General features: G+C 50.4%; 1 protein-coding gene across 4 annotated transcripts in view; it reads right to left on the reverse strand.

The window, feature by feature from the left end:
• CDC6 (cell division cycle 6) overlaps positions 1-17323 on the reverse strand; it is a 46609-nt gene extending 29286 nt beyond the window's left edge. The window contains exons 1-3 of one of the 4 annotated variants that reach the window (XM_029573714.1): positions 17074-17323; positions 7169-7357; positions 106-387 (exon numbers count right to left, since the gene is read on the reverse strand). In XM_029573714.1, coding sequence (XP_029429574.1) covers positions 106-387; positions 7169-7343 — 457 coding nt within the window. In that variant the 5' untranslated portion in view covers positions 7344-7357; positions 17074-17323. Of the gene's footprint in view, positions 1-105; positions 388-5629; positions 5910-6206; positions 6319-7168; positions 7358-17073 lie in introns of those variants that run through there. The other 3 variants (XM_029573715.1, XM_029573716.1, XM_029573717.1) reach the window with 3 other exon arrangements.
• Positions 17324-25763: the final 8440 nt, after the last annotated feature.

Raw genomic sequence — 25763 nt, forward strand, 5'->3', positions numbered from 1 at the left:
CTGCAATGGGACACAGACAGATTAAGCCAGGCATGGCAGGATGAAAGAACTCTGCTGGGGGTTGTTCCAGCCTCAGCACAAATCTTCATGAACATGAACACACACCTTCTTGTTTGAACAGCCTGGCGCATACGGTCTTCCCCCCTTTCCGGAAGGAGCGGTCACAGCTACTGGGCGTCTCCTGGCCCTTCAGCAGAGGGCAGGGAGCCTTTGCCTCCAGCTCATTTCGGACCGGGGATGCAAGTTCCTTTCCCAGCAGGTTTTCATCAAACACTAGTCGCCGACCCCAGGAGGAGAGTGGAGCAGTCTGCACGCAGTTCTCTTTCTTGTTGTGCTTCGGCGGAGAGCAGTGCAAGGATTTGGAAATGTTACACATGTTGTCATCCCCTGGAACATGTTACAAGTGACAGTCAACAGTTTTTAAAAAGCACTCTCTGGGTACAGACAATGCAGCAAGCTTCTATTACACCACCACTTAACATCAGCTCACTGGAATCAGTATTTTCCCAATTATTATCCTTATAGGAAAATTGGTTCTTACCTGAATTTTCGTTCCTGTAGTACCACAGATCAGTCCAGACTCTTGGGTTTATGCATCCCTGCCAGCAGATGGAGACAGAGAAAGTTTCACTAACACTGCTTTATAATCCCTGGTGCCACCTGCAGTTCCTCAGTATTGACCTGTACTCAAGCACAACACATTTGTAAAAACTTGTAAAACCTAGAAAAAAAAACCAAAAAAACACGTTTCCAACGAGTCTGTATTCCATACACCACTTAAATCTGTACCAAAAAAAAAAAAAAAAAAAAATTACAGCTAAGTGGACGACTCTCCACCTCCAAAGATAGGGCGGGTTCTGGACTGATCCGTGGTACTGCAGGAAAGAAAATTAGCAGGTAAGAACCAATTTTCCTTTCCCTGTACGTACCCAGATCAGTCCAGACAAGTGGGATGTATCCAAGCTCCCTACTTGAGGACCTGGAGAGTCCCGCTAGGAAGACACTCTCGCCAAAAGACCGAGACTCCGGATCCCCTACATCTAGATGATAGAGCCTCGCAGAAGTATGCAGAGACTTCCAAGTCGCCACCCTACATACTATAAGCAGCGACTCTTGCTTTTGGTAAATCTATGCGTTACAAGCTTCAATAGCTTCCTATATTTTCAAAATTGGTGATGGCATAAACACAGTGCTTTGATTAATACACTAGTTTATGCAACAGTGAGAGCTACACGCAGAACTAAGGATATGTAGTTCCATATAGTCATCAACTGTGATTTGAGCCCCTGATGCAGCCTTAATTGGCGAAACTCGGCTGGAGTCTGGCTTTTTAATAAAATCTTTCCACAGTATAAGGTCGTTCCTTCGAGACTTCCAAGTCGCCACCCTACAAATTTCCTGTTGTGATACCAACTGGGCCTCCGTTCATGAGGCCGCCTGAGATTGTGTAGTGTGAGCCCTCAAACCTTCAGGCACCTGATGGCCTTTCAGCATGTATGCCATCCCAATAGCCTCCTTAAGCCACCTTGCAATGGTAGCCTTGGAAGCCTGGGTACCTTTCTTTGCACCACTCCATCAAATGAAAAAATGATCAGATCTCCTAAAATCATTCATTACTTTGAGATAACTTAGCAAAGACCAGCAGCCTAAGCTCCTGTGCATGAGGTGCAGAAGTATCCAACTCCGGAAAAGCCTGAAGCTCTACCGTTTGATTAACATGAAAAGCAGATACCACCTTGGGAAGAAACAAGGGGACCGTCCGCAAGGACACGCCTGAGTCTGAGATCTGAAGGAATGGATCGCAACAAGATAACGCCTGCAACTCAGATTCTCCTCGCAGAAAAATGACTACCAGGAAAACGACCTTCAAGGTCAAATCCTTAACTGTCGCTCTGCAGAGAGGTTCAAAGGGTGGCTCAGAAACCTCAGAGAATGAGATTAAGATTCTAGGATGGACAAACTCTCGTCACCAGAGGGTGCAAATTCTTAACTCCCCCAAAGAAACCTAACCACATCGGGATGAGAGGACAATATGCAACCCTCAACTGTACACGTAAACATGTCAGAGCTGCTACCTGAGAGAGTTGAAAACTAGGCCTTTGATCAAACCTTCTTGAAGGAAAGATAAAATCTGAGACATCGAAGACCATAAGGCCTGTACACCTTTAGTTATAGACCATGCCTCAAAGACCTTCCAGACTCTGACATACGACAACAAAGTAGATGTCCATCTAGCTTGCAGAAGAGTAGTAATGACTGCCTCTGAGTACCCTCTTAGTCTCAAACGACAAGCCGCTAAACAAAAGCAATCTGCCTGGTCTGAAAATATGGGGCCCTGCTGAAGAAGAAGAGGAATAGGACTGAAGCGTAACAGACCATCCACCGCCATGTTGACCAGATCTGCGAACCAAGGCCAACAAGGCCACTCCTGGGCTACCAACACCACCTCCCCCGGGTGTCTCTCTATCCAATGCAACACCATGCCTATCAGGTGCCAAGAGGGAAATATGTAAAGTAGAACACCCCCCCCCCCCCAAGGCCAGGGTATTACTAGAGTGTGGACTCCTTCGGCCCCGTAATCCCGCCTGCGACTGAAAAAGTGACAAGCTTTTGCATTGAGATACATTGCCATTAGATCCACATGAGGACAGCCACACCTCTCTCAGATGAGCTGCACTGCCGATTTGGACAACTCCCACTCCCCTGGATCTAGTGTTCTGCAACTTAGAAAATCCACTTGGATGATGGCCCCTGCAATATGAGATGCCGCTATCTGAATCAAGTGCTGTTCCGCCCAAAGAATTAACTCCTGAGCCTCCTGGACCACCGCACGACTCTTGGTTCCTCCCTGCCAATTGATATATGCTATGGTTGTCGCATTGTACGACAAGGCCCTCACAGAGCGCCCTTGAGCCAAAGGTAGAAAAACAAGCAACGCTAACTGCACTGTTCTGATCTCAAAGCGATTGATAGACCAAGAGGCTTCTTCCACTGACCAAACACCCTGGGCCAACTGTCGCTGGCATACTGCCCCCCCCCCACCAGAAAGACTGGCATCAGTAGTAAGAACTATCCGATCCGGGACGTCCAGATCGACCCCACTTACTAGATTGGGCATCTTTAGCCACCAAGACAGATTGTCCCACGCATGACCATCGAGCGAGACAGGCATAAGAAACTCTTCTGACAACGGATTCCACTGTGCCAACAGAGCTCTCTGTAGCAGTCTCATATGCACAAAGACCCACGGTACCAACTCCAGTGTTGAGGCCATCGAGCCAAGAGCCTGCAAAAAATCCCAAGTTCTGGGAACCTGCAAATAGACTCCGGACTTGAGTCTGTAACTTGCAGACTCTCTCCTCCAAGAGGAACACCTTGCCCTTCAGCATGTCAAATCATGCTCCCAAGTAATCTAGGGTCTGAGATGGGATCAGCTGGCTCTTCGCCAAATTCACCACCCAGCTGATAGATTCCGGAGTGGTGATTACCCTCTGCACCGCCACACAAGCAGTAACCTCAAACTTTGCTCTGAAGAGCCAATCGTCTATATAAGGGAGCACCAGGACCCCTCCTCAAACCACACCGCCGCCACCAGCAGCAGCACCATTACCTTGGTGAATTGTGCTGGGCGCCATGGCCAGCCCAAAGGGGAGAGCCTAAAACTGGAAATGCTGACCCAGTACAATGAACCTCAGAAACTGCTAGTGATCCAGGCGAATGGGGGATATATAGGTAGGCCTCCGTCAGATACAAAGAAGTCAGGAATTCGTCCTTGCGCACTGCTGTGATTACCAACCGCGAAGTTTCCATCCGAAACCTCGGGACCTTTAGAGCCACATTTACCAGTTTTAAAACCATAATGGGGCGAAAAGAGCCTTCTTTCTTTGGAACTATGAAGTAGATGGAATACCTTTGCCTCGTTCGCTCTGCGGAGCTGGGACCACCACTCTTAAGACCCATAACCTAACATCCCCTGGACCGCCTGATGTTTTCCAACAACCGGGGGGGGGGGAAGGGGAGAAGCTAGAAAGGTCACGAATGAGCCGAGCAAATTCTAATGCATAACCGTCTCTTATTACACTGAGGACCACTGCTCCCAAGTGATCTTGGTCCACTCCCTGTAAAATCGTGCTAGACAACTCCCTATAAAAGGAACAAAGGAGTGGACCAGCCTCGCCTCATTGTGAGGATTTAGCTCAAGTGGCCTCCACTATTGGAGGAAGCTCTTAATGGTCATAGACCACCTCAAAAAGACTGCCCCCAGAACTGACCTCGAGAAGAGGAGAACTGCTTTTGCGAGGCTGGGGCTCCTCTCGTCTGACGCAACCTCCTAATATCCCAAAAACGCAACAGAGATTGAAAAGGCCTTAGGCTTATCCACCGGCAACTTATGCCAGCAACCCTTCATTAAGTGCTCCAGATCCTCACCAAACAAGAGGCGTCCCTTAAAAGGCAGAGAGCCCAAACAAGACTTAGACGAAACATCCGCCAACCAGTTGCGTAACCACAATAGCTGCCTGACTGACACCGCAGAACCCATAATATAGAAGGAAGTTCTGACCAAGTCATACAAGGCGTCTGCCATGCAAGCGCTCTATCTGCTTCGACACCTGAATTTGCCTGCCTTTCCTGAAGCTGTTGAACCCAGCGCAAGCAAGCCCTTTGCATGAAGCTGGAGCAAAAATAGCCACCCGTAGACTCAGGGCCAATACCTAAAAAATCCTTTTGAGTTGAATTTCCAACTTTCGGTCTTGAACATGCTTCAACGCCGCAGAACCCTTCTTTGTGACCGCCGAAACTGCAGCGTCCAACTTTGGAAGGGAAAAGAACTCTGTCTGTTCCAGCAAGGGATAAAGCTTAGCCATCACCCTTCCCAATCTCAAGCCAGAGTTGGGCGCTCCCCATTCTCGATCCACCATCTTTTTCACAGACTTATGATAGGGAAAAGCTTGCAGGAGAGTCCAAAGCCCCTCCAGAACCGGATCCGCACCTTCCATATCTGAGTCTTCCTGTGGGACTTTCAGCCCCAGCTCCTCCAAAATCTGAGGAATCAAAGGGCCTAACTCCTTCTTCCAGAATAAGCGGAGCACTTTAGGATCATCACCCTCCGAGACTGGAAGATGATCTAGATCACCCCCCTGAGAGAAGCAGACATCATTTGGATCAATACCCTGATCCCGAGAAGACAAAGCCTCCTGTGTCCCAACAGAGTCATCCAAGTCTGCATCAGAAAACCCAGGACACCGTGAATGCTGTCCCAGGGGAGGGTTCAAACTTCAGGACTACTCAGGCCCTGGAGCACCTCTCTGAGCCCCCTAGAGGGTGAGATTGGCTACCCAAACCTGCCTGCTGAGCTAAATATGCCTCATGTAGCAGGAGAACAAAATCAGCAGAGAAGGCCCGAGGAGCCTGCGAGAGCTGTGAAGGTGCAGTCTCCGCAGACACAAGCACTGGCAGATCTAAGCGCACTGCCTCATCTGCCCCCCCCCCCCCCCACCTTACTTTGATCAGGTAGGCCGTAGAACGATGCGTAGGCATATCTCCCCCCCATCTTCCGTCTGAACAAACCATATTGCCAGGGCAGCCAAAATGGCAGCCGTTCCCACAGCTGAGGAAATTGGATGCCTACCATGGTCGGCACATCAGCGCTTCAAAGAAATCCTCGGTGGAGAGCCTGAACGGCCCTTCCTGCATCTCGTGGTCGCTGGAGCCTCCTAAGGTCCCTCTCCCCCTGAAACGCCGGCTGCACATAAACTAAAACATCTGAGCCACGCTGATCCTGCACTACATATGTGGCAAACCAAGCTGCGAACCATGCTGACACCGGCAGGAAAAACCCCCTGCCAAGCCCTGAGCAAACGCACGAAACAGGAGTAAGAAACAGAGCTTACACGCCCGCTTCAAACAGGGACTGGAGGAAGAGAGCCGCCCCGCAAGACAACCTTAAAGTTGTTTCAAAAAAAAAAAAAAAAAAAAAAATGTAAAACTCTGGTCAGCCTCTCCTCTGCAAAGAACACAGAGCTGTCCAGCTCAGGCTCAGCAAAAGGCAAAAAGAAATGAGAGACTGAAAACCAGAAATTTAAAGACAAGCTGATAAGAGTAAAAAATTACCAGCCGCCCTGAGCAGCCCTGTGAAGGGGAAGGATCCGGACCACCAGATTTACAGCCATAGACTAACGGAGCGAGCATACAAAAAGGTCACTGACCTCCAGCTCGTCCACCTCCACCAAAACATCCCTGGGAGGAAAGGCTCACACCAAAAAAGAAAAAAATTCAACAGACCTCAGAACGGCAGGTTTATGCACCAGCCACCATCTTCTGGAGACTGAAATACTGAGGAACTGCACTTGGCACCAGGGATTATAAAGCAGTGTCAGTGAAACTTTGCGTCTCCATCTGCTGGCAGGTATGCATAAACCCAGGAGTCTGGACTGATCTGGGTATGTACAGGGAGATACTAGTTATAAGCTTCAATAAAATCAGCTATGGGGTTTAATGAAAACATGAAAAGTTAGATGCATACAGAGCCTTAAGGTCAGTCAGGACCATAGCCCACTTTATCACTGACTTGCTTCAGACAACATCTCTGGAGTGAAGGAGATGGTACCTCTTTCTAGATACATGAAGTACATGACAACTTCCAAAGGAGGGAGATTATCCCAGTTATGTTATGGTAATTTCAGGGGAGATGATGCATGTTGTCAAGATGACAGAAGAGATTCAGACCTTGTATGTCAGGTGACTGTTCAATACTTGTTGATGGCTAGGATATATGGATTATTAGATTAATGATACCCCTACATGAATATGCTGTATGTTCAATACTTTAGCCATTCGACTACACCTTCTCACCATACACTGCCTTCAAAACCTTTATTATTGTGATAATGCAAGCAAGCATGAATAGTGTTTTACATGGAAACATAAGTAGTGAGCCAAGCAGGGTCAAAGACCATTAATCATGAGTCCTGTTGAACTTTAGATGAAATGTTTTTTACTCTGATCTTAAGAAACAAAAAATAATTAACTTGATCTTTACTAAAAACAAGAATCAGAACCGACAATCATGCTAGTAATGCACTACCGTAGTGAACAGACAACAGAATTACATGGGTGGGTTTCTTTGATGTAAAGAATCCTTCTCTCAGCCCTCTTCTCCCAAGCTCACCTAGACGCTTGCGAGGACTGAGAGGCAGCTGTTTAACAGGCGGCGGTGAAAGAGACCCGCTTATCTTATGATCCGAGCTTGCTTCTTTCCAACTCGCAGCTCCGCACACAGCTCGGGCAGATTTTCTCTTTGGAAATGCAATGGAGCTCTGGGACTGGGATCTGGTACTCGGCATGACTGCTCAAGACACTGGCAGAGAGAAGAGAAAGCATCAGGTTTGTCTTCCAAACATCCAGATGGAATTATTCTTGGATTAAAAGCAATAAGAATTCTGCTTCTAGACACGGAGTGATTGAACTCGATCTAGGTTTCTATATTAGTAAAATGAAGAATGCTGGGTCAAAATATAATTGGGGCTTTGTATAACTACGTGTTTACGCTTCATTTGATTTAAATCTTGTGCACTATTGGTGTGTGCACTTATTAAACTGTTTATGCTTCATTTATAGTGCTATTGTCCAGTTTAATTCATTGCCGCACATTAATTTTGCTGTGATCCAAAATATAATTACCAGGTTTTCAGGTGAAATGCTCTCTATAATAGACTGGAGTGTGATGTGTGTGCAGTTGCGAGTCTGAGGTCCAAGAGTAAGTAAATCCACTTTGAGCCCACTGCCTGTATCTATTCTCCATCACTACTGTCACCTAACCTTACCCAGAGCACTGCTGTAAGGGAGATATCACAGGCCTAGAGGGCAAGAAAGTATAGAAAAATTGGTTCTTACCTAATTTTTGTTCCTGTAATACCACAGATCAGTCCAGACAAGTGGGTTTTGCATCCCTACCACCAGATGGAGTCAGAGAAGCAAAACTTTGAGGCACTGCTACCTGCACCAGTTAAGTATTGACCTGTACCCACGCCAAGATGTATCCCCAAAACCCCTCTCTCGGACAAACAGAAACCAACAGGGTTGAAAACCCCCCAAAAACTGGAGCCCTAAACACTCAATTTGAAAAACCTAAACCATGATCAAACTGCCCACATACTCTGGAAAAACAAACAACTTGAACCACCAGTTGACAAAAAACAGTCTTTCGGCAGCGACAGGATGGGTCTCTGGACTGATCTGTGGTATTACAGGATCAAAAATTAGCAGGTAAGAACCAATTTTCCTTTCCTGAACACACCCAGATCAGTCCAGATGTACCAAAGCACCCCTAGACTTGGTGCAGATCTTTTCCCGCCTAAGGACCCTTCTTCCCGCGCCATCACAACTAAACGGTAATGTCTAGTGAAGTATGCAGAGGGGACCACACTGCCACCCTACAAATCTCCTGAGGTGACAGTAACTGACATTCTGCCCAGGAAGTGGCCAGCAGCCTTGTGGAATGTGCCTTCAGCCCCGCTGGAACTTGACGGCCCATACAAATATAGGCCTGGCAAATAGCCTCCTTCAACCTATGGGAAACAGTAGCCTTAGAGGCCTTCTCTCCCTTCTTCCTAACCCCGTATAGGACAAAAAAGGTGATCAGACCATCAGAAACTGTGTCACCTCCAGAAAACGTAACAGAGTACTCCTCACATCCAAAAGATGTAGCTCCCTGTCCCTCAGGGAATCGTAGACCACTTCGGGAAAGCCAGAAGGACTACCGACTGATCAACATGAAAGGAGACCACCTTAGGCAAAAAGGAGGGGACTGTCCGCATAGAAACCCAGTCAATGGAAATCCACAGAAAGGGATCCCTGCAAGACAGAGCCTGTAACTCCAAAACCTGTCTGGCCGAACAGATGGCCACCAGGAACACTGCCTTCAGAATCAAGTCCTTCAGCGTCGCTCTCCTCAAAGGCTCAAACGGAGTCCCACACAAAACATGCAAGACCAGATTAAGGCTCCAATCTGGGCATAACTTCCAGACTGGAGATCGCAAATGCTTGACCCCTTTTAAACAAAATGAGGCCAAGGACTCCCCTCGCCCTTTGCCCCAAAGAGCGCCCAATGAAGATTCCTGAACACAAATGGAACCATAGGGAGACCCTTAGACAAGCCCTGTTGCAAAAATTCCAAAGTAAGAGGACCCTCCACTGACAGGGGATCCATCTGTCTCTGAAGCACCAAGACTCAAATGCCCTCTAGACCCGAACATACGCCAAGGAAGTGGCAGGTTGACGAGCCTGGAAAAGCATGGGGATAACCTGATCCGAATAACCTTTCAGGTGCAGCTGTCGCTTCTCAAAAGCCAGGCCGTGAGACAAAAGTGATCCTCCTGATATGAAAATATGGGACCCTGATGCAGCAACTTTGGCAGATGAGCAACCCGAAGGGGCCTGTCCACTGCCAGATGCACTAAATCTGCAAACCACAGACGCTGCAGCTACTTGAGCGCTACCAGCACCATGGAATCGAGATGCGCCTCTATTCACCTCAGAATTCGACAGACCAGAGGCCAAGGAGGAACTACATACAGCAAGATCCCCCATAGGCCAAGGGCACACTAGAGCATCCAGACCCACCAAACCTACCTTTCTTCTGCGACTGAAAAACCTCTGTCTGTGCATTGACCTGCATCGCCATGAGACCCAGCTGGGGAACACCCCATCTGGCACAAATGTGGTTCCAAGCCTCCTTGGACAACTCCCACTCCCCCTGGTCCAGCTGCTGCCTGCTGAGAAAATCTGCCTGTACATTTTCTGCCTCCACGACATGCAAGACCGCTATGTTCTCGAGATGGCGCTCTGCCCACATGAGCAAAAGCCGTGCATCCAGAGCTACAGCCCAACTCTTCATCCTGCCTGGATGGTTGATGTACGCCACCGTCGCATTGTCTGAAAACACACGAACCATCTGCCCTCTGACCAGGGGAAGAAAAACCTACAGGGCCAGATGAACCGTCCTTGTCTCGAGGTGATTGATGGACCGGACTTTCTCTTTCAGCAACCACAAACCTTGCATCATCTGATTCAAGCACACTGCCCCCCAACCCTTGAGACTTGCATCCATGGTGACCACCATCCGGTCCGGAGATTCCAGATCCATTCCCTTCCTCATATTGCACTGAGACAGCCACCAAAAGAGACTGGTCCTGGATTCTTGCAGCAGGGGCAACAGCAGATGATACTGTTCCAACAACGAATCCCACCTGGACAACAGAGCGTGTCAAAGAGGTCTCATGTGCGCAAACGCCCATGGAATCCAAATCCAACATGGATGCCATGAATCCGAGCACTTGCAAGTAATCCCAAGCCAAGATGAAACAACCGTGCAAGGTGTTCATCACCCACTGAAGCGACCTCTCACACTCCTCCTCCGACTTTGCTGGAGTGAGCCAATTGTCCAGGCAAGGATTAACCAGAACTCACTCCTTGCGTAGAGCCACAGCCACCACCACCCATCACCCTGGTGAAGGTTTGTGGCACCATTGCCAGGCCAAAAGAAAAAGCCCAAAACTGAAATGCTGACACAGCATCATGAAGCGAAGAAACTTATAAGAACATAAGTACATGCCATATTGGGTCAGGCCAAAGGTCCATCAAGCCCAGCATCCTGTTTCCAACAGTGGCCAATTCAAGTCACAGTACCTGGCAAGTACCCAGAAACTATGTCTATCCCACACCACTGATGCCAGTAATAGCAGTGGCTATTTTCTAAGTCAACTTAATTAATAGCAGGTAATGGACTTCTTCTCCAAGAACTTATCCAATCCTTTTTTAAACATAGCTATACTAACTGCACTAACCACATCCTCTGGCAACAAATTCCAGAGCTTAATTGGGCATTGAGTAAAAAAGAACTTTCCCCGATTAGTTTTAAATGTGCCACATGCTAACTTCATGGAGTGCCCCCTAGTCTTTCTATTATCTGAAAGAGTAAATAACCGATTCACATCAACCCGTTCTAGACCTCTCATGATTTTAAACACCTCTATCAAATCCCCCTCAGCCGTCTCTTCTCCAAGCTGAAAAATCCTGACCTCTTTAGTCTTTCCTCATAGGAGAGCTGTTCCATTCCCCTTATCATTTTGGTAGCCCTTCTCTGTACCTTCTCCATCGCATCCATTTTTTTGAGATTCGGCGACCAGAATTGTACACAGTATTCAAGGTGCGGTCTCACCATGGAGCAATACAGAGGCATTATGACATTTTCTGTTTTATTCATCATTCCCTTCCTAATAATTCCCAACATTCTGTTTGCTTTTTTGACTGCTGCAGCACACTGAGCCGACGATTTCAATGTGTTATCCCCTATGACGCCCAGATCTCTTTCGTGGGTGGTAGCTCCTAAGTTTCTTGTAGCTGGGAGATGTTCTGTTAACTACCCTGACAAGAAAGTATATATTTTATTTTTATTCCGCTTTTCACACTTTTTTCAGCGCTTCAAAGTGGATTACATTCAGGTACTGTAGGTATTTCCCTATCCCTAGAGGGCTTACAATCTAAGTTTGTACCTGAGGCAATGGAGGGTAAAGTGACTTGCCCAAGGTCACAAGGAGCGACAGGACTCGAACCCTGGTCTCCTGGTTCATAGCCCACTGCTCTAACCACCAATATGGAACCCAACATTGTGTAACTATAGCATGGGTTATTTTTCCCTATATGCATCACCTTGCACTTGTCCACATTAAATTTCATCTGCCATTTCGATGCCCAATTTTCCAGTCTCACAAGGTCTTCCTGCAATCTGCTTGTGATTTAACTATTCTGAACAATTTTGTATCTGCAAATTTTATTACCTCGTATTTCTTTCCAGATCATTTATAAATATATTGAAAAGTATGGGTCCCAATACAGATCCCTGAGGCACTCCACTGCCCACTCTTCCACTGAGAAAATTGTCCATTTAATCCTACTCTCTGTTTCCTGTCTTTTAACCAGTTTGTAATCCACGAAAGGACATCGCCACCTATCCCATGACTTTTTACTTTTCCTAGAAGCCTCTCATGAGGAACTTTGTCAAATGCCTTCTGAAAATCCAAATACACCACATCTACCGGTTCACCTTTATCTACATGTTTATTAACCCCTTCAAAAAAGTGAAGCAGATTTGTGAGGTAAGATTTGCCCTGGATAAAGCCATGCTGACTCTGTTCCATTAAACCATGTCTTTCTATATGTTCTGTGATTTTGATATTTAGAACCCATTCCATTATTTTTCCTGACACTGAAGTCAGGTTAACTGGTCTGTAGTTTCCCGGATCGCCCCTGGAGCCCTTTTTAAATATTGGGGTTATATTAACCACCCTCCAGTCTTCAGGTACAATGGATGATTCTGATGGTCCAGCCAAATTGGGATATGAAAATATGCCTCTGTCGCGAAGAGCCCTGTTCTCCTTCTGCAGATTGAGAATGGGACAAAAGGTACTCTCCTTCTTAGGAACCACGAAGTAAATGGAGCACCTACCTACCCATGGTCCTCCCGCGGCAAGGGCACTGTGACATGCAAATCCAGTAGCCTTTGCCGCATCCCACACACAGCCTCTCGCTTGCTTCGAGAAACCACGAGGGGCTTGAGAAAGGCCTCCCTGACCGGGCATAAAAACTCGAGAGCATAGCAGTCTCTTATGACCTCCTGTACACAACGGTCCAAGGTAATGTTGTCCCACTCCTCAAAGGCTGGACGATCTGCCCCCCTATGGCTTCTACGCAGAATTGAGGGCCCTGGCTTCATTGCGTTGACTTTCCACCCCCAGCTCCTTGACCAGCACCATTTCTGGAACCTCTGCGGCCTCCACTAAAGGACTGTTGGCGACCACCGGCTGAGTGTTGGAAGTGGTTCTGCCTGAGCAAAACCTCTGCAAATCCCTAAAACTCAACTGAGGGGGAAAGGCCTTTTTACTGGTCCGCTTATCCTCAGGCAACTTGTTACCCTTCGATTCTCCCAATGTCTTCATCAACTTATCAAAATCCTCCCCAAACAGGAGCTTCCCTCTAAAGGGGAGGTTATACAGCTGAGCCTTAGACCACATGTCCGCTGACCAATTGCACAACCATAGAAGCTTGTGGGCCGCCACCGCCAAAACCAACTCCTGGCCGACATCCGAACCAAAACATAAAAAGAGCATCTGCTACATACGTGATTCTGGCCTGTAAATGGGCTGTCTGCAAAGGGCTATCCCCCATGAAATCTGATCTTGGGCCCTCTGCACCAGGCTGGCACACACCACCACCTGTAGACTTAGCATGGAAACTTCAAATATGCGCTTGGCTTGAACCTCCAACTTGCAGCCTTGCACATCCTTCAAAGCGGCCGGACCCGCCACTGGGATGGTCATCTTCTTAGTGACCGCCGAAACTGCAGGGTCCACCTTCAGCACCCGAAGGATCTCCAAAGTCTCCGCCATCAGGGGGTATGGCTTTGTCATAGCTCTGCCCACATTAATGCCCTCCTCCAGGAAGTCCCACTCCCAGTTTACCAACTTCTGGATCTTCTTAGGCAATGGAATAGCACTCAGAGGATCCCGAAGTCCATTCAAGACTGGATTAATATCCTCATTATCAGACTCCTCGAGTCACCTTTACCCCCAATTCCTCCAACACCTGGAGACTAAGAGGGCATAGTTCCGCCTTCTTAAATAAACGAACCACTGGGATCATCTCCCTTAGAACTGGGAAATCATCCTGATCCAGGTTGTCCTTAATCACATTGGGATCTGTCCTGGGTGCCACTGCCCCATCAGCATCCGGATCCACACCTTGACGGGCCAAACGGTTATCCTGTGGATCATCCGAATTCTCCCCATCACTGAGGTCCAATGCAGACTCCGCACAACACAGACCCAAGCACTGCAGAAAATCCCTGGGCCCTCCTGAACCTCTTTGGTGCGGGGGGAAAGGCCTACCTCGCAACCTCTTATCCTTCACCCCCTTCCTTGCTAGGAAGGCTTTGTGCATCAGAAGCACAAATTCTGGCAAAAAATCATCCTAGACCATCAGGCCCTTGCCCTAGACTGTCCTCAGAGACCTCCTCTCTACCTGGACTATCCTGATCCACAGGAGACAGAGGAGGGGGGGGAGAGTCTCTAGGCTACCCTGCCAAAGAGAACACCTGTTCATGCCGCCCTCCCCCCCCCCCATACAGGCACCTGGGCCCCCCCCCCCGGCTATCGCCGATGCCACCCCCAGAGGTCGGGGGAGACGACTGACGCTTAATGCCCGCTGAGGAACCCTCCTCTCCCGAAGTGCAGCCCGCACATAGGGAACGGGAGTTTAAGCACGCTGCCTACGGGCCACTTGTGCGCCTCCAAGCGCGGTTTTGGGGCATGCACCTGCACTGCTGAACACCATGCGGGCTCCCAATCGGCTAGCCTTAAGTGCTCACCCGAGCCGTGCCTCTCCCACCCTCTGTGCCGAGCAATGTGCCGGAAAAAAGTCAGCCGCTGCCACAGAGATCTGAGCACAGGCCAAGTGGCACACGGGAAACCAAATAAGGCCGCGTCAAAGCCGCCAAACTCAGAGCCAACCACCAGCGCAACTCCTTCCCAGTACCCCTGGGCACGAGACCTACCTACCCCAATGCATCCCGCTGTCTGCCCCAGCCATCAGCTGCTGCTCCTTAAAGTCTCCTGCACCGTTGCAGGCTGTGCCGTCCACCTCCCAGCTCTCAAGCTGTTTGCTTTTTTTTTTTTTCTTTTCAAAACTTTACCTGTCAGCAAAAACAATCAAAAACCAAGCAAGGATACTTTCCTGGATCCGGGGCCTGGCAGACAGGGCCTTCGGCAGTCTTGAGGGAGCTTGGCTATCAAAATCACAAGCACCATTAGCGCAAGCAACTAACAGGGATTCCCAAACTCCCCCGGACCCCCAGCTCGACCTGAGGGATGGTCCAAAGAGCCTAACACCTCAGGGAACTTCTTCTGAATATTTTACTAGCCTTCTCTTAATATAATTTTTTTTCTCTCTCTCAGACTGTAGGGTTGCACCTCTACCATCTACTGGAGTCAGAGAAATACTGAAGACGCTGCAGGTGGCACTCTTATGTAGCAGTGCCTCAAAGTTTTGTTTCTCTGACTCCATCTGCTGATAGAGTAACAAATCCTCTTTTCTGGACTGATCTGGGTATGTTCAGGGACACCTATTACAGAACATGGTACGTTAAGAAAACACCCTTTACCTATTCTGTTCCAACACAGATTGACACTCTGGTGAGCAATTACTCACAAGATGTTCCAAAAATGTTATTCTTTAAAGCAGGGGTAGGTAACTTCAGTCCAGGAATGCCACAACCAGCTCTATTTTCAGGATATCCACAATGAATATGCATGAGGTATACCTGCATGAACAGTGTATGCAAATATATCACAGGTATACTCATTCAAGATGTCTTGAAAACCAGATGTTTTGTGGCACTCCAAGATTGGAACTGCTTAACCCTGGTTTAAAACCTGTTAACCTTTGAACTCAAAAGTTGATCTACCCATTAAATAGCAGGTCCTGTCTCTCAGTTTTTGATTAAACCTGAACATGAACTGACCTACTCATAATATGAACATTTACTGGTAAATAAATTTCCCCAGGGACCTAAATATAGCTTCCCTTCCACCACGAGATAAATAAACCTAGAATCTGATGCCATCTTATTTGCCAGATCCTGAGAAACAGTGCAAAGCCTAAGCAATCTCAGGCTTTATCCCTACAGCCAAGGATTCTCTGCTTTTCTTCCAGGCTTTACCCTCACTTACTGCCATTGCTGAGTATCCTCTGTGCTTATCCCAGGCTTTACCCCTCACTCCCCCTCAACCAAGAATCCTCTGTGCTTATCCCAGGCTTTACCCCTCACAGCTAAGGATCCTCTGTGCTTATCCCAGGCTTTACCTCTCACTCCCCCACAGCTAAGGATCCTCTGTGCTTATCCCAGGCTTTACCCCTCACAGCTAAAGGATCCTCTGTGCTCATCCCAGGCTTTACCTCTCACTCCCCCACAGCGAAGGATCCTCTGTGCTCATCCCAGGCTTTACCCCTCACTCCCCCACAGCGAAGGATCCTCTGTGCTCATCCCAGGCTTTACCCCTCACTCCCCCACAGCGAAGGATCCTCTGTGCTCATCCCAGGCTTTACCCCTCACTCCCCCACAGCGAAGGATCCTCTGTGCTCATCCCAGGCTTTACCCCTCACTCCCCCACAGCGAAGGATCCTCTGTGCTCATCCCAGGCTTTACCCCTCACTCCCCCACAGCTAAGGATCCTCTGTGCTCATCCCAGGCTTTACCCCTCACTCCCCCACAGCTAAGGATCCTCTGTGCTCATCCCAGGCTTTACCCCTCACTCCCCCACAGCTAAGGATCCTCTGTGCTCATCCCAGGCTTTACCCCTCACTCCCCCACCGCTAAGGATCCTCTGTGCTCATCCCAGGCTTTACCCCTCACTCCCCCACCGCTAAGGATCCTCTGTGCTCATCCCAGGCTTTACCCCTCACTCCCCCACCGCTAAGGATCCTCTGTGCTCATCCCAGGCTTTACCCCTCACTCCCCCACCGCTAAGGATCCTCTGTGCTCATCCCAGGCTTTACCCCTCACTCCCACACAGTTAAGGATCCTCTGTGCTTATCCCAGGCTTTACCCCTCACAGCTAAGCATCCGCTGTGTTTATGCCAGGACTTCCTGAATTTTGCTGCCGTTTGTGTCTCAATCGCCTCTCCTAGTAGGCCATTCTATGTGGACACTATCATTTATATGATAAAATGTTTTCTGATATTACTCCAGCCCACAGCATGACAGCCGCTTGTCTTCATTTCCTTTGTAATTGCCAGATGTAGAAGAGAAGAAATGCCAGCAATTAACATCAGCAGTCGTCAAACATTGCTAAGAAAATCAAGCCCAGGCTTTACACTACAGCAACTTTTCCCCTTTAATCCGGCTCATGAATGGAGGGGGGAACATCTCGCACCCCTCCCTGAGCCGCTTGCAGCCTGTGCGCTTTCTCCTTCAGAGCGGAAGAACCCGGGCGAGTAGGCAGCGCCTCCCCGCTCACTCACCGATAACCGTGCTTCACCCGGCTCTTTCCCAAGCCCGCTCGGTCGTTTCCGCTTCTTCTCACAAACGCTGTGCACTCTACTCAAGACCATGCAACGCGCCAAAACTCAGCAGCACCTCGGATTGGTGCACAGTGGAAGCGCGAGGGCGCCGGGGTATGCTCCGATTGGCTGCGGGAGGAGAGCTAGCCCACCCACCAGCTAGCGTTCACTCCGCTGCATGAGCGGCGCCTGAAAGATACGGTGCGTGGAGGGGGCGGGGGCCTGGGCTGTAGGACGCTAGTGGTTGGTCGATACGTAAAAGGCCAGAGCTGAGACTTGAGCGCTGGCGGGAAAGTCAGACTATGTCAAGGTTCTTCTTGCAGGATGCCCCAGTGTTGCCAATTCAGCTATTTTATAGCGATTTTGGCGACTTTTTTTAACTAAATGGACATTATCGAATTGGAAACGAGACTGGGAGCTAATTTTATTATTTTTGGACAATTTAGTTACAAAGTTAGCGACTTTTCACAATTTTAAAATGTCCAGGTCTCCCTCTTTACACAGCATATCTGGAAGCAGAAAAATGCATGGGTGAGACGTCCTCTAGCTGGCGTGCTACAGGACAGTGTGATCTCCTCTGCCTAGTATGAGGCAGTAAAGAACAAGAAAATGAGACCACCTTTGATTAGAGTGCCATACTGGCTGATTATGCTCACTCCTCCCACCAGGCTCTGCTAGTTCAGTCTCTCCCCTCTGGCACCATCTGCAGAATGTGATGACCTTACCGCAGAGCTCTCTAGGAGAAAGTACAAATCACAACCAAGGAAGAAAACAAAAATGAGGTGTAGCAACTAATAATCACCTTCTGTGACAGCAGCACGAAAAGGAGGGGGCTATTTTATCCTCAGCAATTTTTTTTTCTTTTTGCTGTAGTAGGGAAAGTGAAAGGAAAATTCTCTGCCCTATCCGTAAGCCGTCTGTGGGAGGTGGCTGGCCTGATCTCAGAGCCGAGCAATACAGTAGGCCATGACCAGAGTCCTAAAGATGGAGGAAGGGTAAAGGTGGCTGCTGCAGGCTGATAAGGAGGAGCACCAAGTATAGAACTTTACATAATAAGGCTAGAGGGCCCTTGGTTAGCCAGCCCAAGGGAGGGGAGCACGAGTAGTGTGTGCGTGTATGTCTATCTGCAAGAGCTTATTTCTAAGAGGCTAAGGAAATGTGTATGAAAGAATGAAAATGTGGCAATTTCTGAGAGAGCATGTGTATTATCCACCCCTAGCTCCCCACCAATTTTAGACTCACCCACCATGCTAACTCCATTGCATAACAACATGGATTTAACTACTTTTTACCCAATCTGGAGCCTTTTCACAGGGGCTGACTTTCTGGTAGGATTGGGCAACATGGGGGATGCCTGTACTAGGCCTATGCAGGCAGGAAACAGTCATGGTTACCCTGAAACATTGAGCAGATGGTGCCAAGTGAGAGATTCCAGCTCCCTACATAGATAACCAGGGATTATTTTCTGCAATATCACACCCTCCTACTTCAGTGAACAATGGCATGATAGCAGTGAGCTGCACTGGATCTGCATACTTCACACTTTGAATGCAGATCCTGCACAGCTCACTGTTTCAAGGGGGGGGGGGGGGGGGGAGATTACATTCAGACAACAACCAACACGGATTGAATTGCTCAGTCTAGTTAAACAAATAAACGTGGGAGTAGTTTGCTTGTTGAGGCGGTTACTTCCCTAAACCAATCAAGCCTGATACTTCACCTTGAATGCATATCCAGCGTGGCTCTCTGCTTCAGCAGCAGAAGGGAAACAAGGAAGAGAGGGTTTACATCCAAACAGCATGTAACAAGGCATTGATCTGAGCAGTATGAGTATACAAACATCGGCATAACTTCTCCTTACGAAGATTACTACCCTCAAACATTAAGTCCTTATACTTCACTTTGATGCAGCTCCAACACTGCTCTCTGCATCCACACTTGCCATTGAAGGAAATTGGAATCAAAAAATTACCAATAAGGGCCCTGAACTCAGCGGTCAGGGTAACAGAAAGGTATGGGAAAATAAGTATGAGAGCTTGCTGGGCAGACTGGATAGGCCTGGTGATCTTCTTCTGCCGCCATCATTTCTATATGAGCATGTTTAGTCCTGCATACTGACAGTATAAATGAACACAGAAATACACAATCTAAAAGAGCATCTCCCGCCACCCCCACAAAAAAAGAAAAAACACACTACAAGAAAGATGGAATACTAAAACCAAAAGCTATGCTAGCAGCAGACTAGCACAAGCCCAGCCCTATACTTCAAAAACTTACAGTAGATGAATTCCTTATTGAAAAAGGCAGGTAATAAATCCAAATCAATAAATAGATTTAGAAATCAATAGCTGCAGGATGAAGACAGCTGGTTTTAAACAAGAAAAGCCATGTCTAACACAGCCACGAGTGGTTCCTGTTCTTCCCCTAATGCAGTACACTTTTCTCCTCAGAAGGATCCATGCTGGCTTGCCCTTGCAAGACACAAACCTCTCCCCTCCGCATCAGTAGTCAGGCAAATGGACAAGGCAGGAGAAAGCAAGTATAGAAACATGGTAGTGAAGCAGTAAATACATTAACTCAGCTGTCCTGGACTGATCCGGGTACATACAAGGAAATTTGGGTCTGCTTCGTCCTCCTTTTGGACTGCCCACAGAAACAGCAGCACAAGGCTGAAACATGAGCTGCGGTACTGCCGATCAATGCTTCAGCCTTCGTAATGGTGCTACCGTTCACCACTTTCAGACTCCTTTTGTACATGATACCCTGTGTGTAAGAGCTCACCTGTTAGAGGCTAGAAAAGAAAATTATTACTTACCTGCTAATTTTCGTTCTTGTAGTACCATGGATCAGTCCAGACAGTGGGTTATGTCCCCAATCCAGCAGATGGAGTCAGCACAAGCTTTGAGGGGGCGTATCCATATATACAACTACCCCCTCTGCAGGAGTTCAGTATCGAGTATATCAAAGCCAGAGTAGAAACCCCGGAAGGATCAAGTTTGTGGAAACAGATAATGAAAACAATTGTAACCGCAACAAGTAAACCGCAAACATCTTACCAACTTGTAGGGAGCTGTGAAAAACAGCGAAAAGAAACGACTGTGAAGACACAGAACACTGCGAGCAAGAAGTAGCGCAGAGCTGAGCAGGATCAAGAACCCAAACGCGGTGGGCGTCTGGACTGATCCATGGTACTACAGGAACGAAAATTAGCAGGTAAGTAATAATTTTCTTTTCCCTGTACGTACCTGGATCAGTCCAGACAGTGGGATGTACCCAAGCTTCCCTAAATCGGGTGGGGTCCTGCGAGGCCTGCTCGGAGAACCTGCTCGCCAAAGTGTCCAGAGACCGAAGAGGCAAGGTGCAGACGATAGTGCCTCGAGAACGTGTGTAACGATTTCCAGGTGGCTGCCCTACAAATTTCCTGCGAGGATACAGAGCGAGACTCCGCCTAGGACGCCGCCTGAAAACGTGTAGAATGCGCGGCGATGCCGGGTGGGGGAGTCCGACCCGCCTCAATGTAGGAAGCAGCGATGCCGGCCTTCAGCCATCTGGCAATGGTAGTCTTCGAGGCCTGAGACCCCTTCTTAGGACCGGCCCAGAGTACGAAGAGATGGTCAGAGGTCCGGAACTCATTTGTAGCCTCCAGATAGAGGCGCAGAGTGCGCTTGACATTCAAGAGACGGAGAGACTTCGGCTCTGAGGAAGAGAAGGATGGCAACTCCACCGTCTGGTTCACATGGAATGCAGAAACCACCTTCGGAAGGAAGGAGGGAACGGTGCGAAGCGAAACTCCAGAGTCGGCGAAACGGAGATAGGGCTCTCTACATGACAGAGCCTGCAGCTCCGAGATGCGTCGAGCGGAACAGATGGCCACAAGAAATACAGTCTTGAGAGTGAGATCCTTTATCGTTGCGCTGCGTAGCGGCTCGAACGGTGGTCCCGACAGGGAGCGAAGCACAAGGTTAAGACTCCAGGAGGGACAAGGGTCCCGTAATGGAGGACGCATATGCTTGACACCCTTGAGAAAACGAGCAATGTCAGGATACTGTAGAAGAGAGCCCCCATCGCTCAACAGCGAACCAAGGGCGGCCACCTGAACCCGTAGTGAATTATAGGCGAGCCCTTTTTCCACCCCTGCCTGTAGAAACTGAAGGATCTGAGGTACAGAAGCCTTAGCGGGTCTCGTGGCCTGGCTGGTACACCACAGCTCGAACACCTTCCAGACTCGAACATAGGCCGCCGACGTCGATGTCTTTCGTGCCCGCAATAGCGTGGATACTACCGCCTCCGGGTAGCCCCGACGCCGGAGGCGGCGCCTCTCAAAAGCCAGGCCGCAAGACAGAAGAGTTCTGCCTGCTCGAAAAATACCGGGCCCTGATGTAGGAGCTGGGGGAGGTGCCCCAGCCTGATTGGCCCGATCACCAGCTGTAGCAGGTCCGCAAACCAGGGTCGCCTGGGCCATTCTGGGGCGACGAAAACCACGGTCCCCTGATGGCTTTCTATTCTGCGGAGCATCCTGCCCACCAGGGGCCATGGTGGAAAAGCGTAGGACAGAAGATGTGGCGGCCACGGGAGGACCAGGGCATCCACTCCCTCCGCGCCGCGCTCTCTCCGGCGACTGAAGAAGCGTGGAGCCTTGGCGTTGAGAACGGACGCCATCAGATCCAAGTGGGGGGCCCCCCACCGATGGACGAGAAGTTGCATCGCTTTGTCGGAGAGAGACCCCTCTCCGGGGTCCAGCAGTTGACGACTGAGGAAGTCCGCCTGGACGTTGTCCACACCGGTGATGTGCGAGGCCGCTAGCCGGACGAGATGACGCTCCGCCCATTGCATCAGCAGTGCCGCCTCGAGCGCGACCTGCGGGCTGCACGTGCCTCCTTATCGGTTGATGTAGGCCACGGTGGTAGCGTTGTCCGATAGGATTCTGACTTCCCGGTTCCGAAGAAGCGGGAGGAAATGTCGCAGAGCTAGCCGGACCGCTCTGGTTTCCAGACGGTTGATTGACCACTTCGCCTCCACCGTGGACCACGTCCCCTGCGTGGCGCTTCAATCGCAGACTGCACCCCAGCCTGCTAGACTGGCATCGGTGGTCACCACCACCCAATTTGGCAGATCGAGGGACACGCCACGGGCCAGGTTCGGCGGATCCAACCACCAGCCCAGACTGTCCCTGGCATTCTGCGGGAGCGGGAGAATCATCTGGTAGTCCTGCGATACTGGTTTCCAACGGGAGAGGAGCGCCCACTGTAAGGTCCTGATGTGCGCGAAAGCCCAAGGTACAAGGTCGATGGTGGACCCCATCACTCCCAGGAGGTGGGCTCTGGTAACGCAGAGAACCGTCGTGTGTGATCCCGCAAGGATTGAGCTTTGTCCTGGCGCAGAAAAACTTTGCCCAGTAGGGTGTCGAAGGTCGCCCCCCAAAAAAAAACCCAAGCGTTGCGAGGGCATGAGGGAGCTCTTGGAGAAGTTCACTACCCATCCCAGGGAATGTAGAGACCGTACTACTCGAGTCACCGCTGAGCGTCCATGATCGAATGACTTCGCCCGGAGGAGCCAATCGTCCAGATAAGGATGAACCAGGATGCCCTCCTTCCGGAGAGCTGCCGCCACGACTACCATGATCTTGGTGAAGGTGCGCGGCGCCGGCGCCAATCCGAACGGGAGAGCCGTGAACTGAAAATACTGGTCCAGAATTTTGAAACGAAGGAAACGGTGGTGGTCCGGGCGGATGGGAATGTGCAGGTAGGCCTCCGTTAAGTCCAGGGAGGCGAGGAACTCCCCCCGATGCACCGCCGCAATCACTGACCGGAGCGTTTCCATGCGGAACCGAACGACTTGAAGGGATTTGTTGACTTCCTTGAGGTCTAGGATAGGCCGGAAGGAACAGTCCTTCTTTGGTACGACGAAATAGATGGCATAGTGGCCCGAGCCCACCTCTCCGAAGGGCACGGGCGCAATAGCGCCTATCTCCCAGAGTCTGTCCAGAGTCAGCTGCACCGCTCCTCTCTTGAGGTCCGAGCCACAGGGGGAAAAGATGAACCTTCCCTGCGGAGGGCGGACAAATTCCAATGCGTAGCCGTGTTTTATGGTATCCAGGACCCACTGGTCCGAGGTGATCCGTGCCCACTCCGCATAGAAATACGTTAGTCGGTCCCCAATCCTGGGGACAGGGGAGTGGGCGAGACTGGCATCATTGTGAAGACTTGGTATAGGGGTTCCCGGTTCCGGAAGTAGTGCGTGCGGGCCAACGCCCGCGAAAGGAGCGCGACCAGGGCTGAGACCTGGGGGCGGATGACCGGGAGCCCGCCTGTCTGTATCCCCTGTAGCGCCGTTGCGCTCTGGCTCTGGTCTGAGAAGAAGAAAAAGCTCTGGATGGTCGAAACCTATCCTCCGGCAGCCGATGAACAGCGTTCTCCCCCAGGGACTTGATGATCTGGTCCAAATCCTCCCCGAAGAGGAACTTGCCCCTGAAGGGAAGAGAGCCCAGACTCGACTTAGAGGACGTATCAGCCGCCCAATTGCGTAGCCACAGTAGTCGTCGTGCTGCCACTACCGAAACCATGGATCTTGCGAGGACCCGAAAAAGGTCGTACGAGGCGTCCGCCCCATACGCCACTGCGGCTTCTAGCCGATCTGCCTGGGCAGCCTCATCGGACGGCAGGTTCTGAGACGTGAGGAGTTGTTGCACCCAAAAAAGACTAGCCCGCTGGGCAAGCGAACTGCACATCATCGCCCGCATACCCAGAGCGGAGACCTCGAAAAACCCGCTTAAGGAAAACTTCAAACTTACGATCCTGTGTGCCCCGCAACGCCGCACCTCCCGTCACTGGGATAGTCGTCCTCTTCATGACCGCCGACACTGCGGAGTCCACCTTTGGGACCTTGATGAGGTCCAGAAAATCTTCGGGGAGCGGGTACAGCTTTTCCATAGCCCGGCTGCTCTTCAGGGAGGCCTCTGGGGTGTCCCATTCCCTGGTGAGAAGTTGTAAAAACGAGTCATGAATGGGAAAAGCCCGAGCCCTCGGCCGGAGTGCCGCCAGGACAGGATCTCCCTTCCTTGAAGAAGTGACGACAGCGGGAGCTACTGGGGCAGGCGGGTCTGGTGGCGGGTCCAAATCTAATTCTTGGATGATCTGCGGGATGAGGTCGTCCAGCTCTTCCCTCTGGAAGAGGCGTAGGGTACACGGATCATCCCCTCCTGCGTGCCGTCCCCTTGTCCCCCGTCCGGGAGGTCAAGTCCATGTCCCGCCGGGTCTGGCACCGCCCCCACTGCCGCGGGCGTGGATCGGACCCGGGTAGGAAGGCGGGAGGCCCCCACTCCCGGAGGGTCGGGGGGGGGCCGGCGTCGAGGGCGACATCCGAGGGATCTTAGGAGGGGGGGGTCCCACAGGTGGTTCCAGCCCCTGCAGATAAGCGGTATGCATGAGCAGGATAAACTCCGGAGAGAACCCCGGCCTGCTCGGGTGCGCTTCGGGGGCGGCGTGGTTCCTGCTCCCTGGCCCTGGGTGCTTGGTTCCTGCACCAAAATCGGGGGAACACCCCCGCTGGTAGAGTCCTCCAGGGATCCGTTCTCCCTCGTGGCCTCCAGGGATCCGTTCCCCCTCGTGGCCTGCGCCTCAGGGCGCTCAGAATGTAAAATGGCCGCCGTTCCCGCCAAAAATGGCGGAGTGGCCGGCCCGCGCCGCCCGGGCAAAAAAGAGAAATCAGTCAGGGACTGTGAGGTACCTTTCCCCCCGGGAAGGCATCGTGCACAGATGCCCTCCCGGGAAATCCGGGACCCCGGGTCTCCGCAGGCCGCACAGCGGGATAGCCGCGGCATCGGGATCGCTGTAGGAGAAAAGAAAAAGCCACGGGGGGGGCCACGTGCACAAAAGCGCCGCTGCGGGGGGGCCCGGTCGGCCCGCATTGCCCGCTGTCCGAAAATAGAGGAGGGTGCCGCGGGGGGGCCTTCCCGGCCACACGACCCGCCCCAGACATCTTTCCCTAAATGGCTCAGCAGCCCATGAGGAGCTGTAAAATGGCCGCGGGTGAGGGAGTAAAGAGCGAAGAGGCCGGCTCCACCGGCTTTCGCGGGCACCGGGGGCTGAGCTGTGAAGGAAAAAACTACAAAGGCAAAACAAACTTACCCCTGGCTGCAACGAGAAATAAACAGCAAGGCCGCAGAGAAGAGACAAGGAAGATAAGCCACTCCCCAGAAGTTGAAAGAACTCTTTTTTTTTTTTAAACTTAATACAAACTTGATACAAACTTGATCCACAGAAAAAGACAACAAGCAGCCATAATCAAGCAAGAAAGTGAAGAAAAAGGAAAAGGAGGGGAAGCCTGATTCCCCTACTCGCATCTGCTGGAGTCAGAAGATACTGAACTCCTGCAGAGGGGGTAGTTGTATATATGGATACGCCCCCTCAAAGCTTGTGCTGACTCCATCTGCTGGATTGGGGACATAACCCACTGTCTGGACTGATCCAGGTACGTACAGGGAAACTAGATTTAAAAAAAAAAAAAAAAAAAGGCATGACACGAGGCAGGGGGACTCCGTCCTTGAAAGAAACTGGTTAAGATAAGGTGCCACCTCCCTCGTGCCTTTTTTGCTACACCAGACTAACATGGCTCTCCCTCTGAATATCTGAACCTCAGTGATCAACAGCTTC

The sequence above is a fragment of the Rhinatrema bivittatum genome, chromosome 12 (genome assembly GCF_901001135.1).
Source record: "Rhinatrema bivittatum chromosome 12, aRhiBiv1.1, whole genome shotgun sequence".
Lineage (NCBI taxonomy): Eukaryota > Metazoa > Chordata > Amphibia > Gymnophiona > Rhinatrematidae > Rhinatrema > Rhinatrema bivittatum.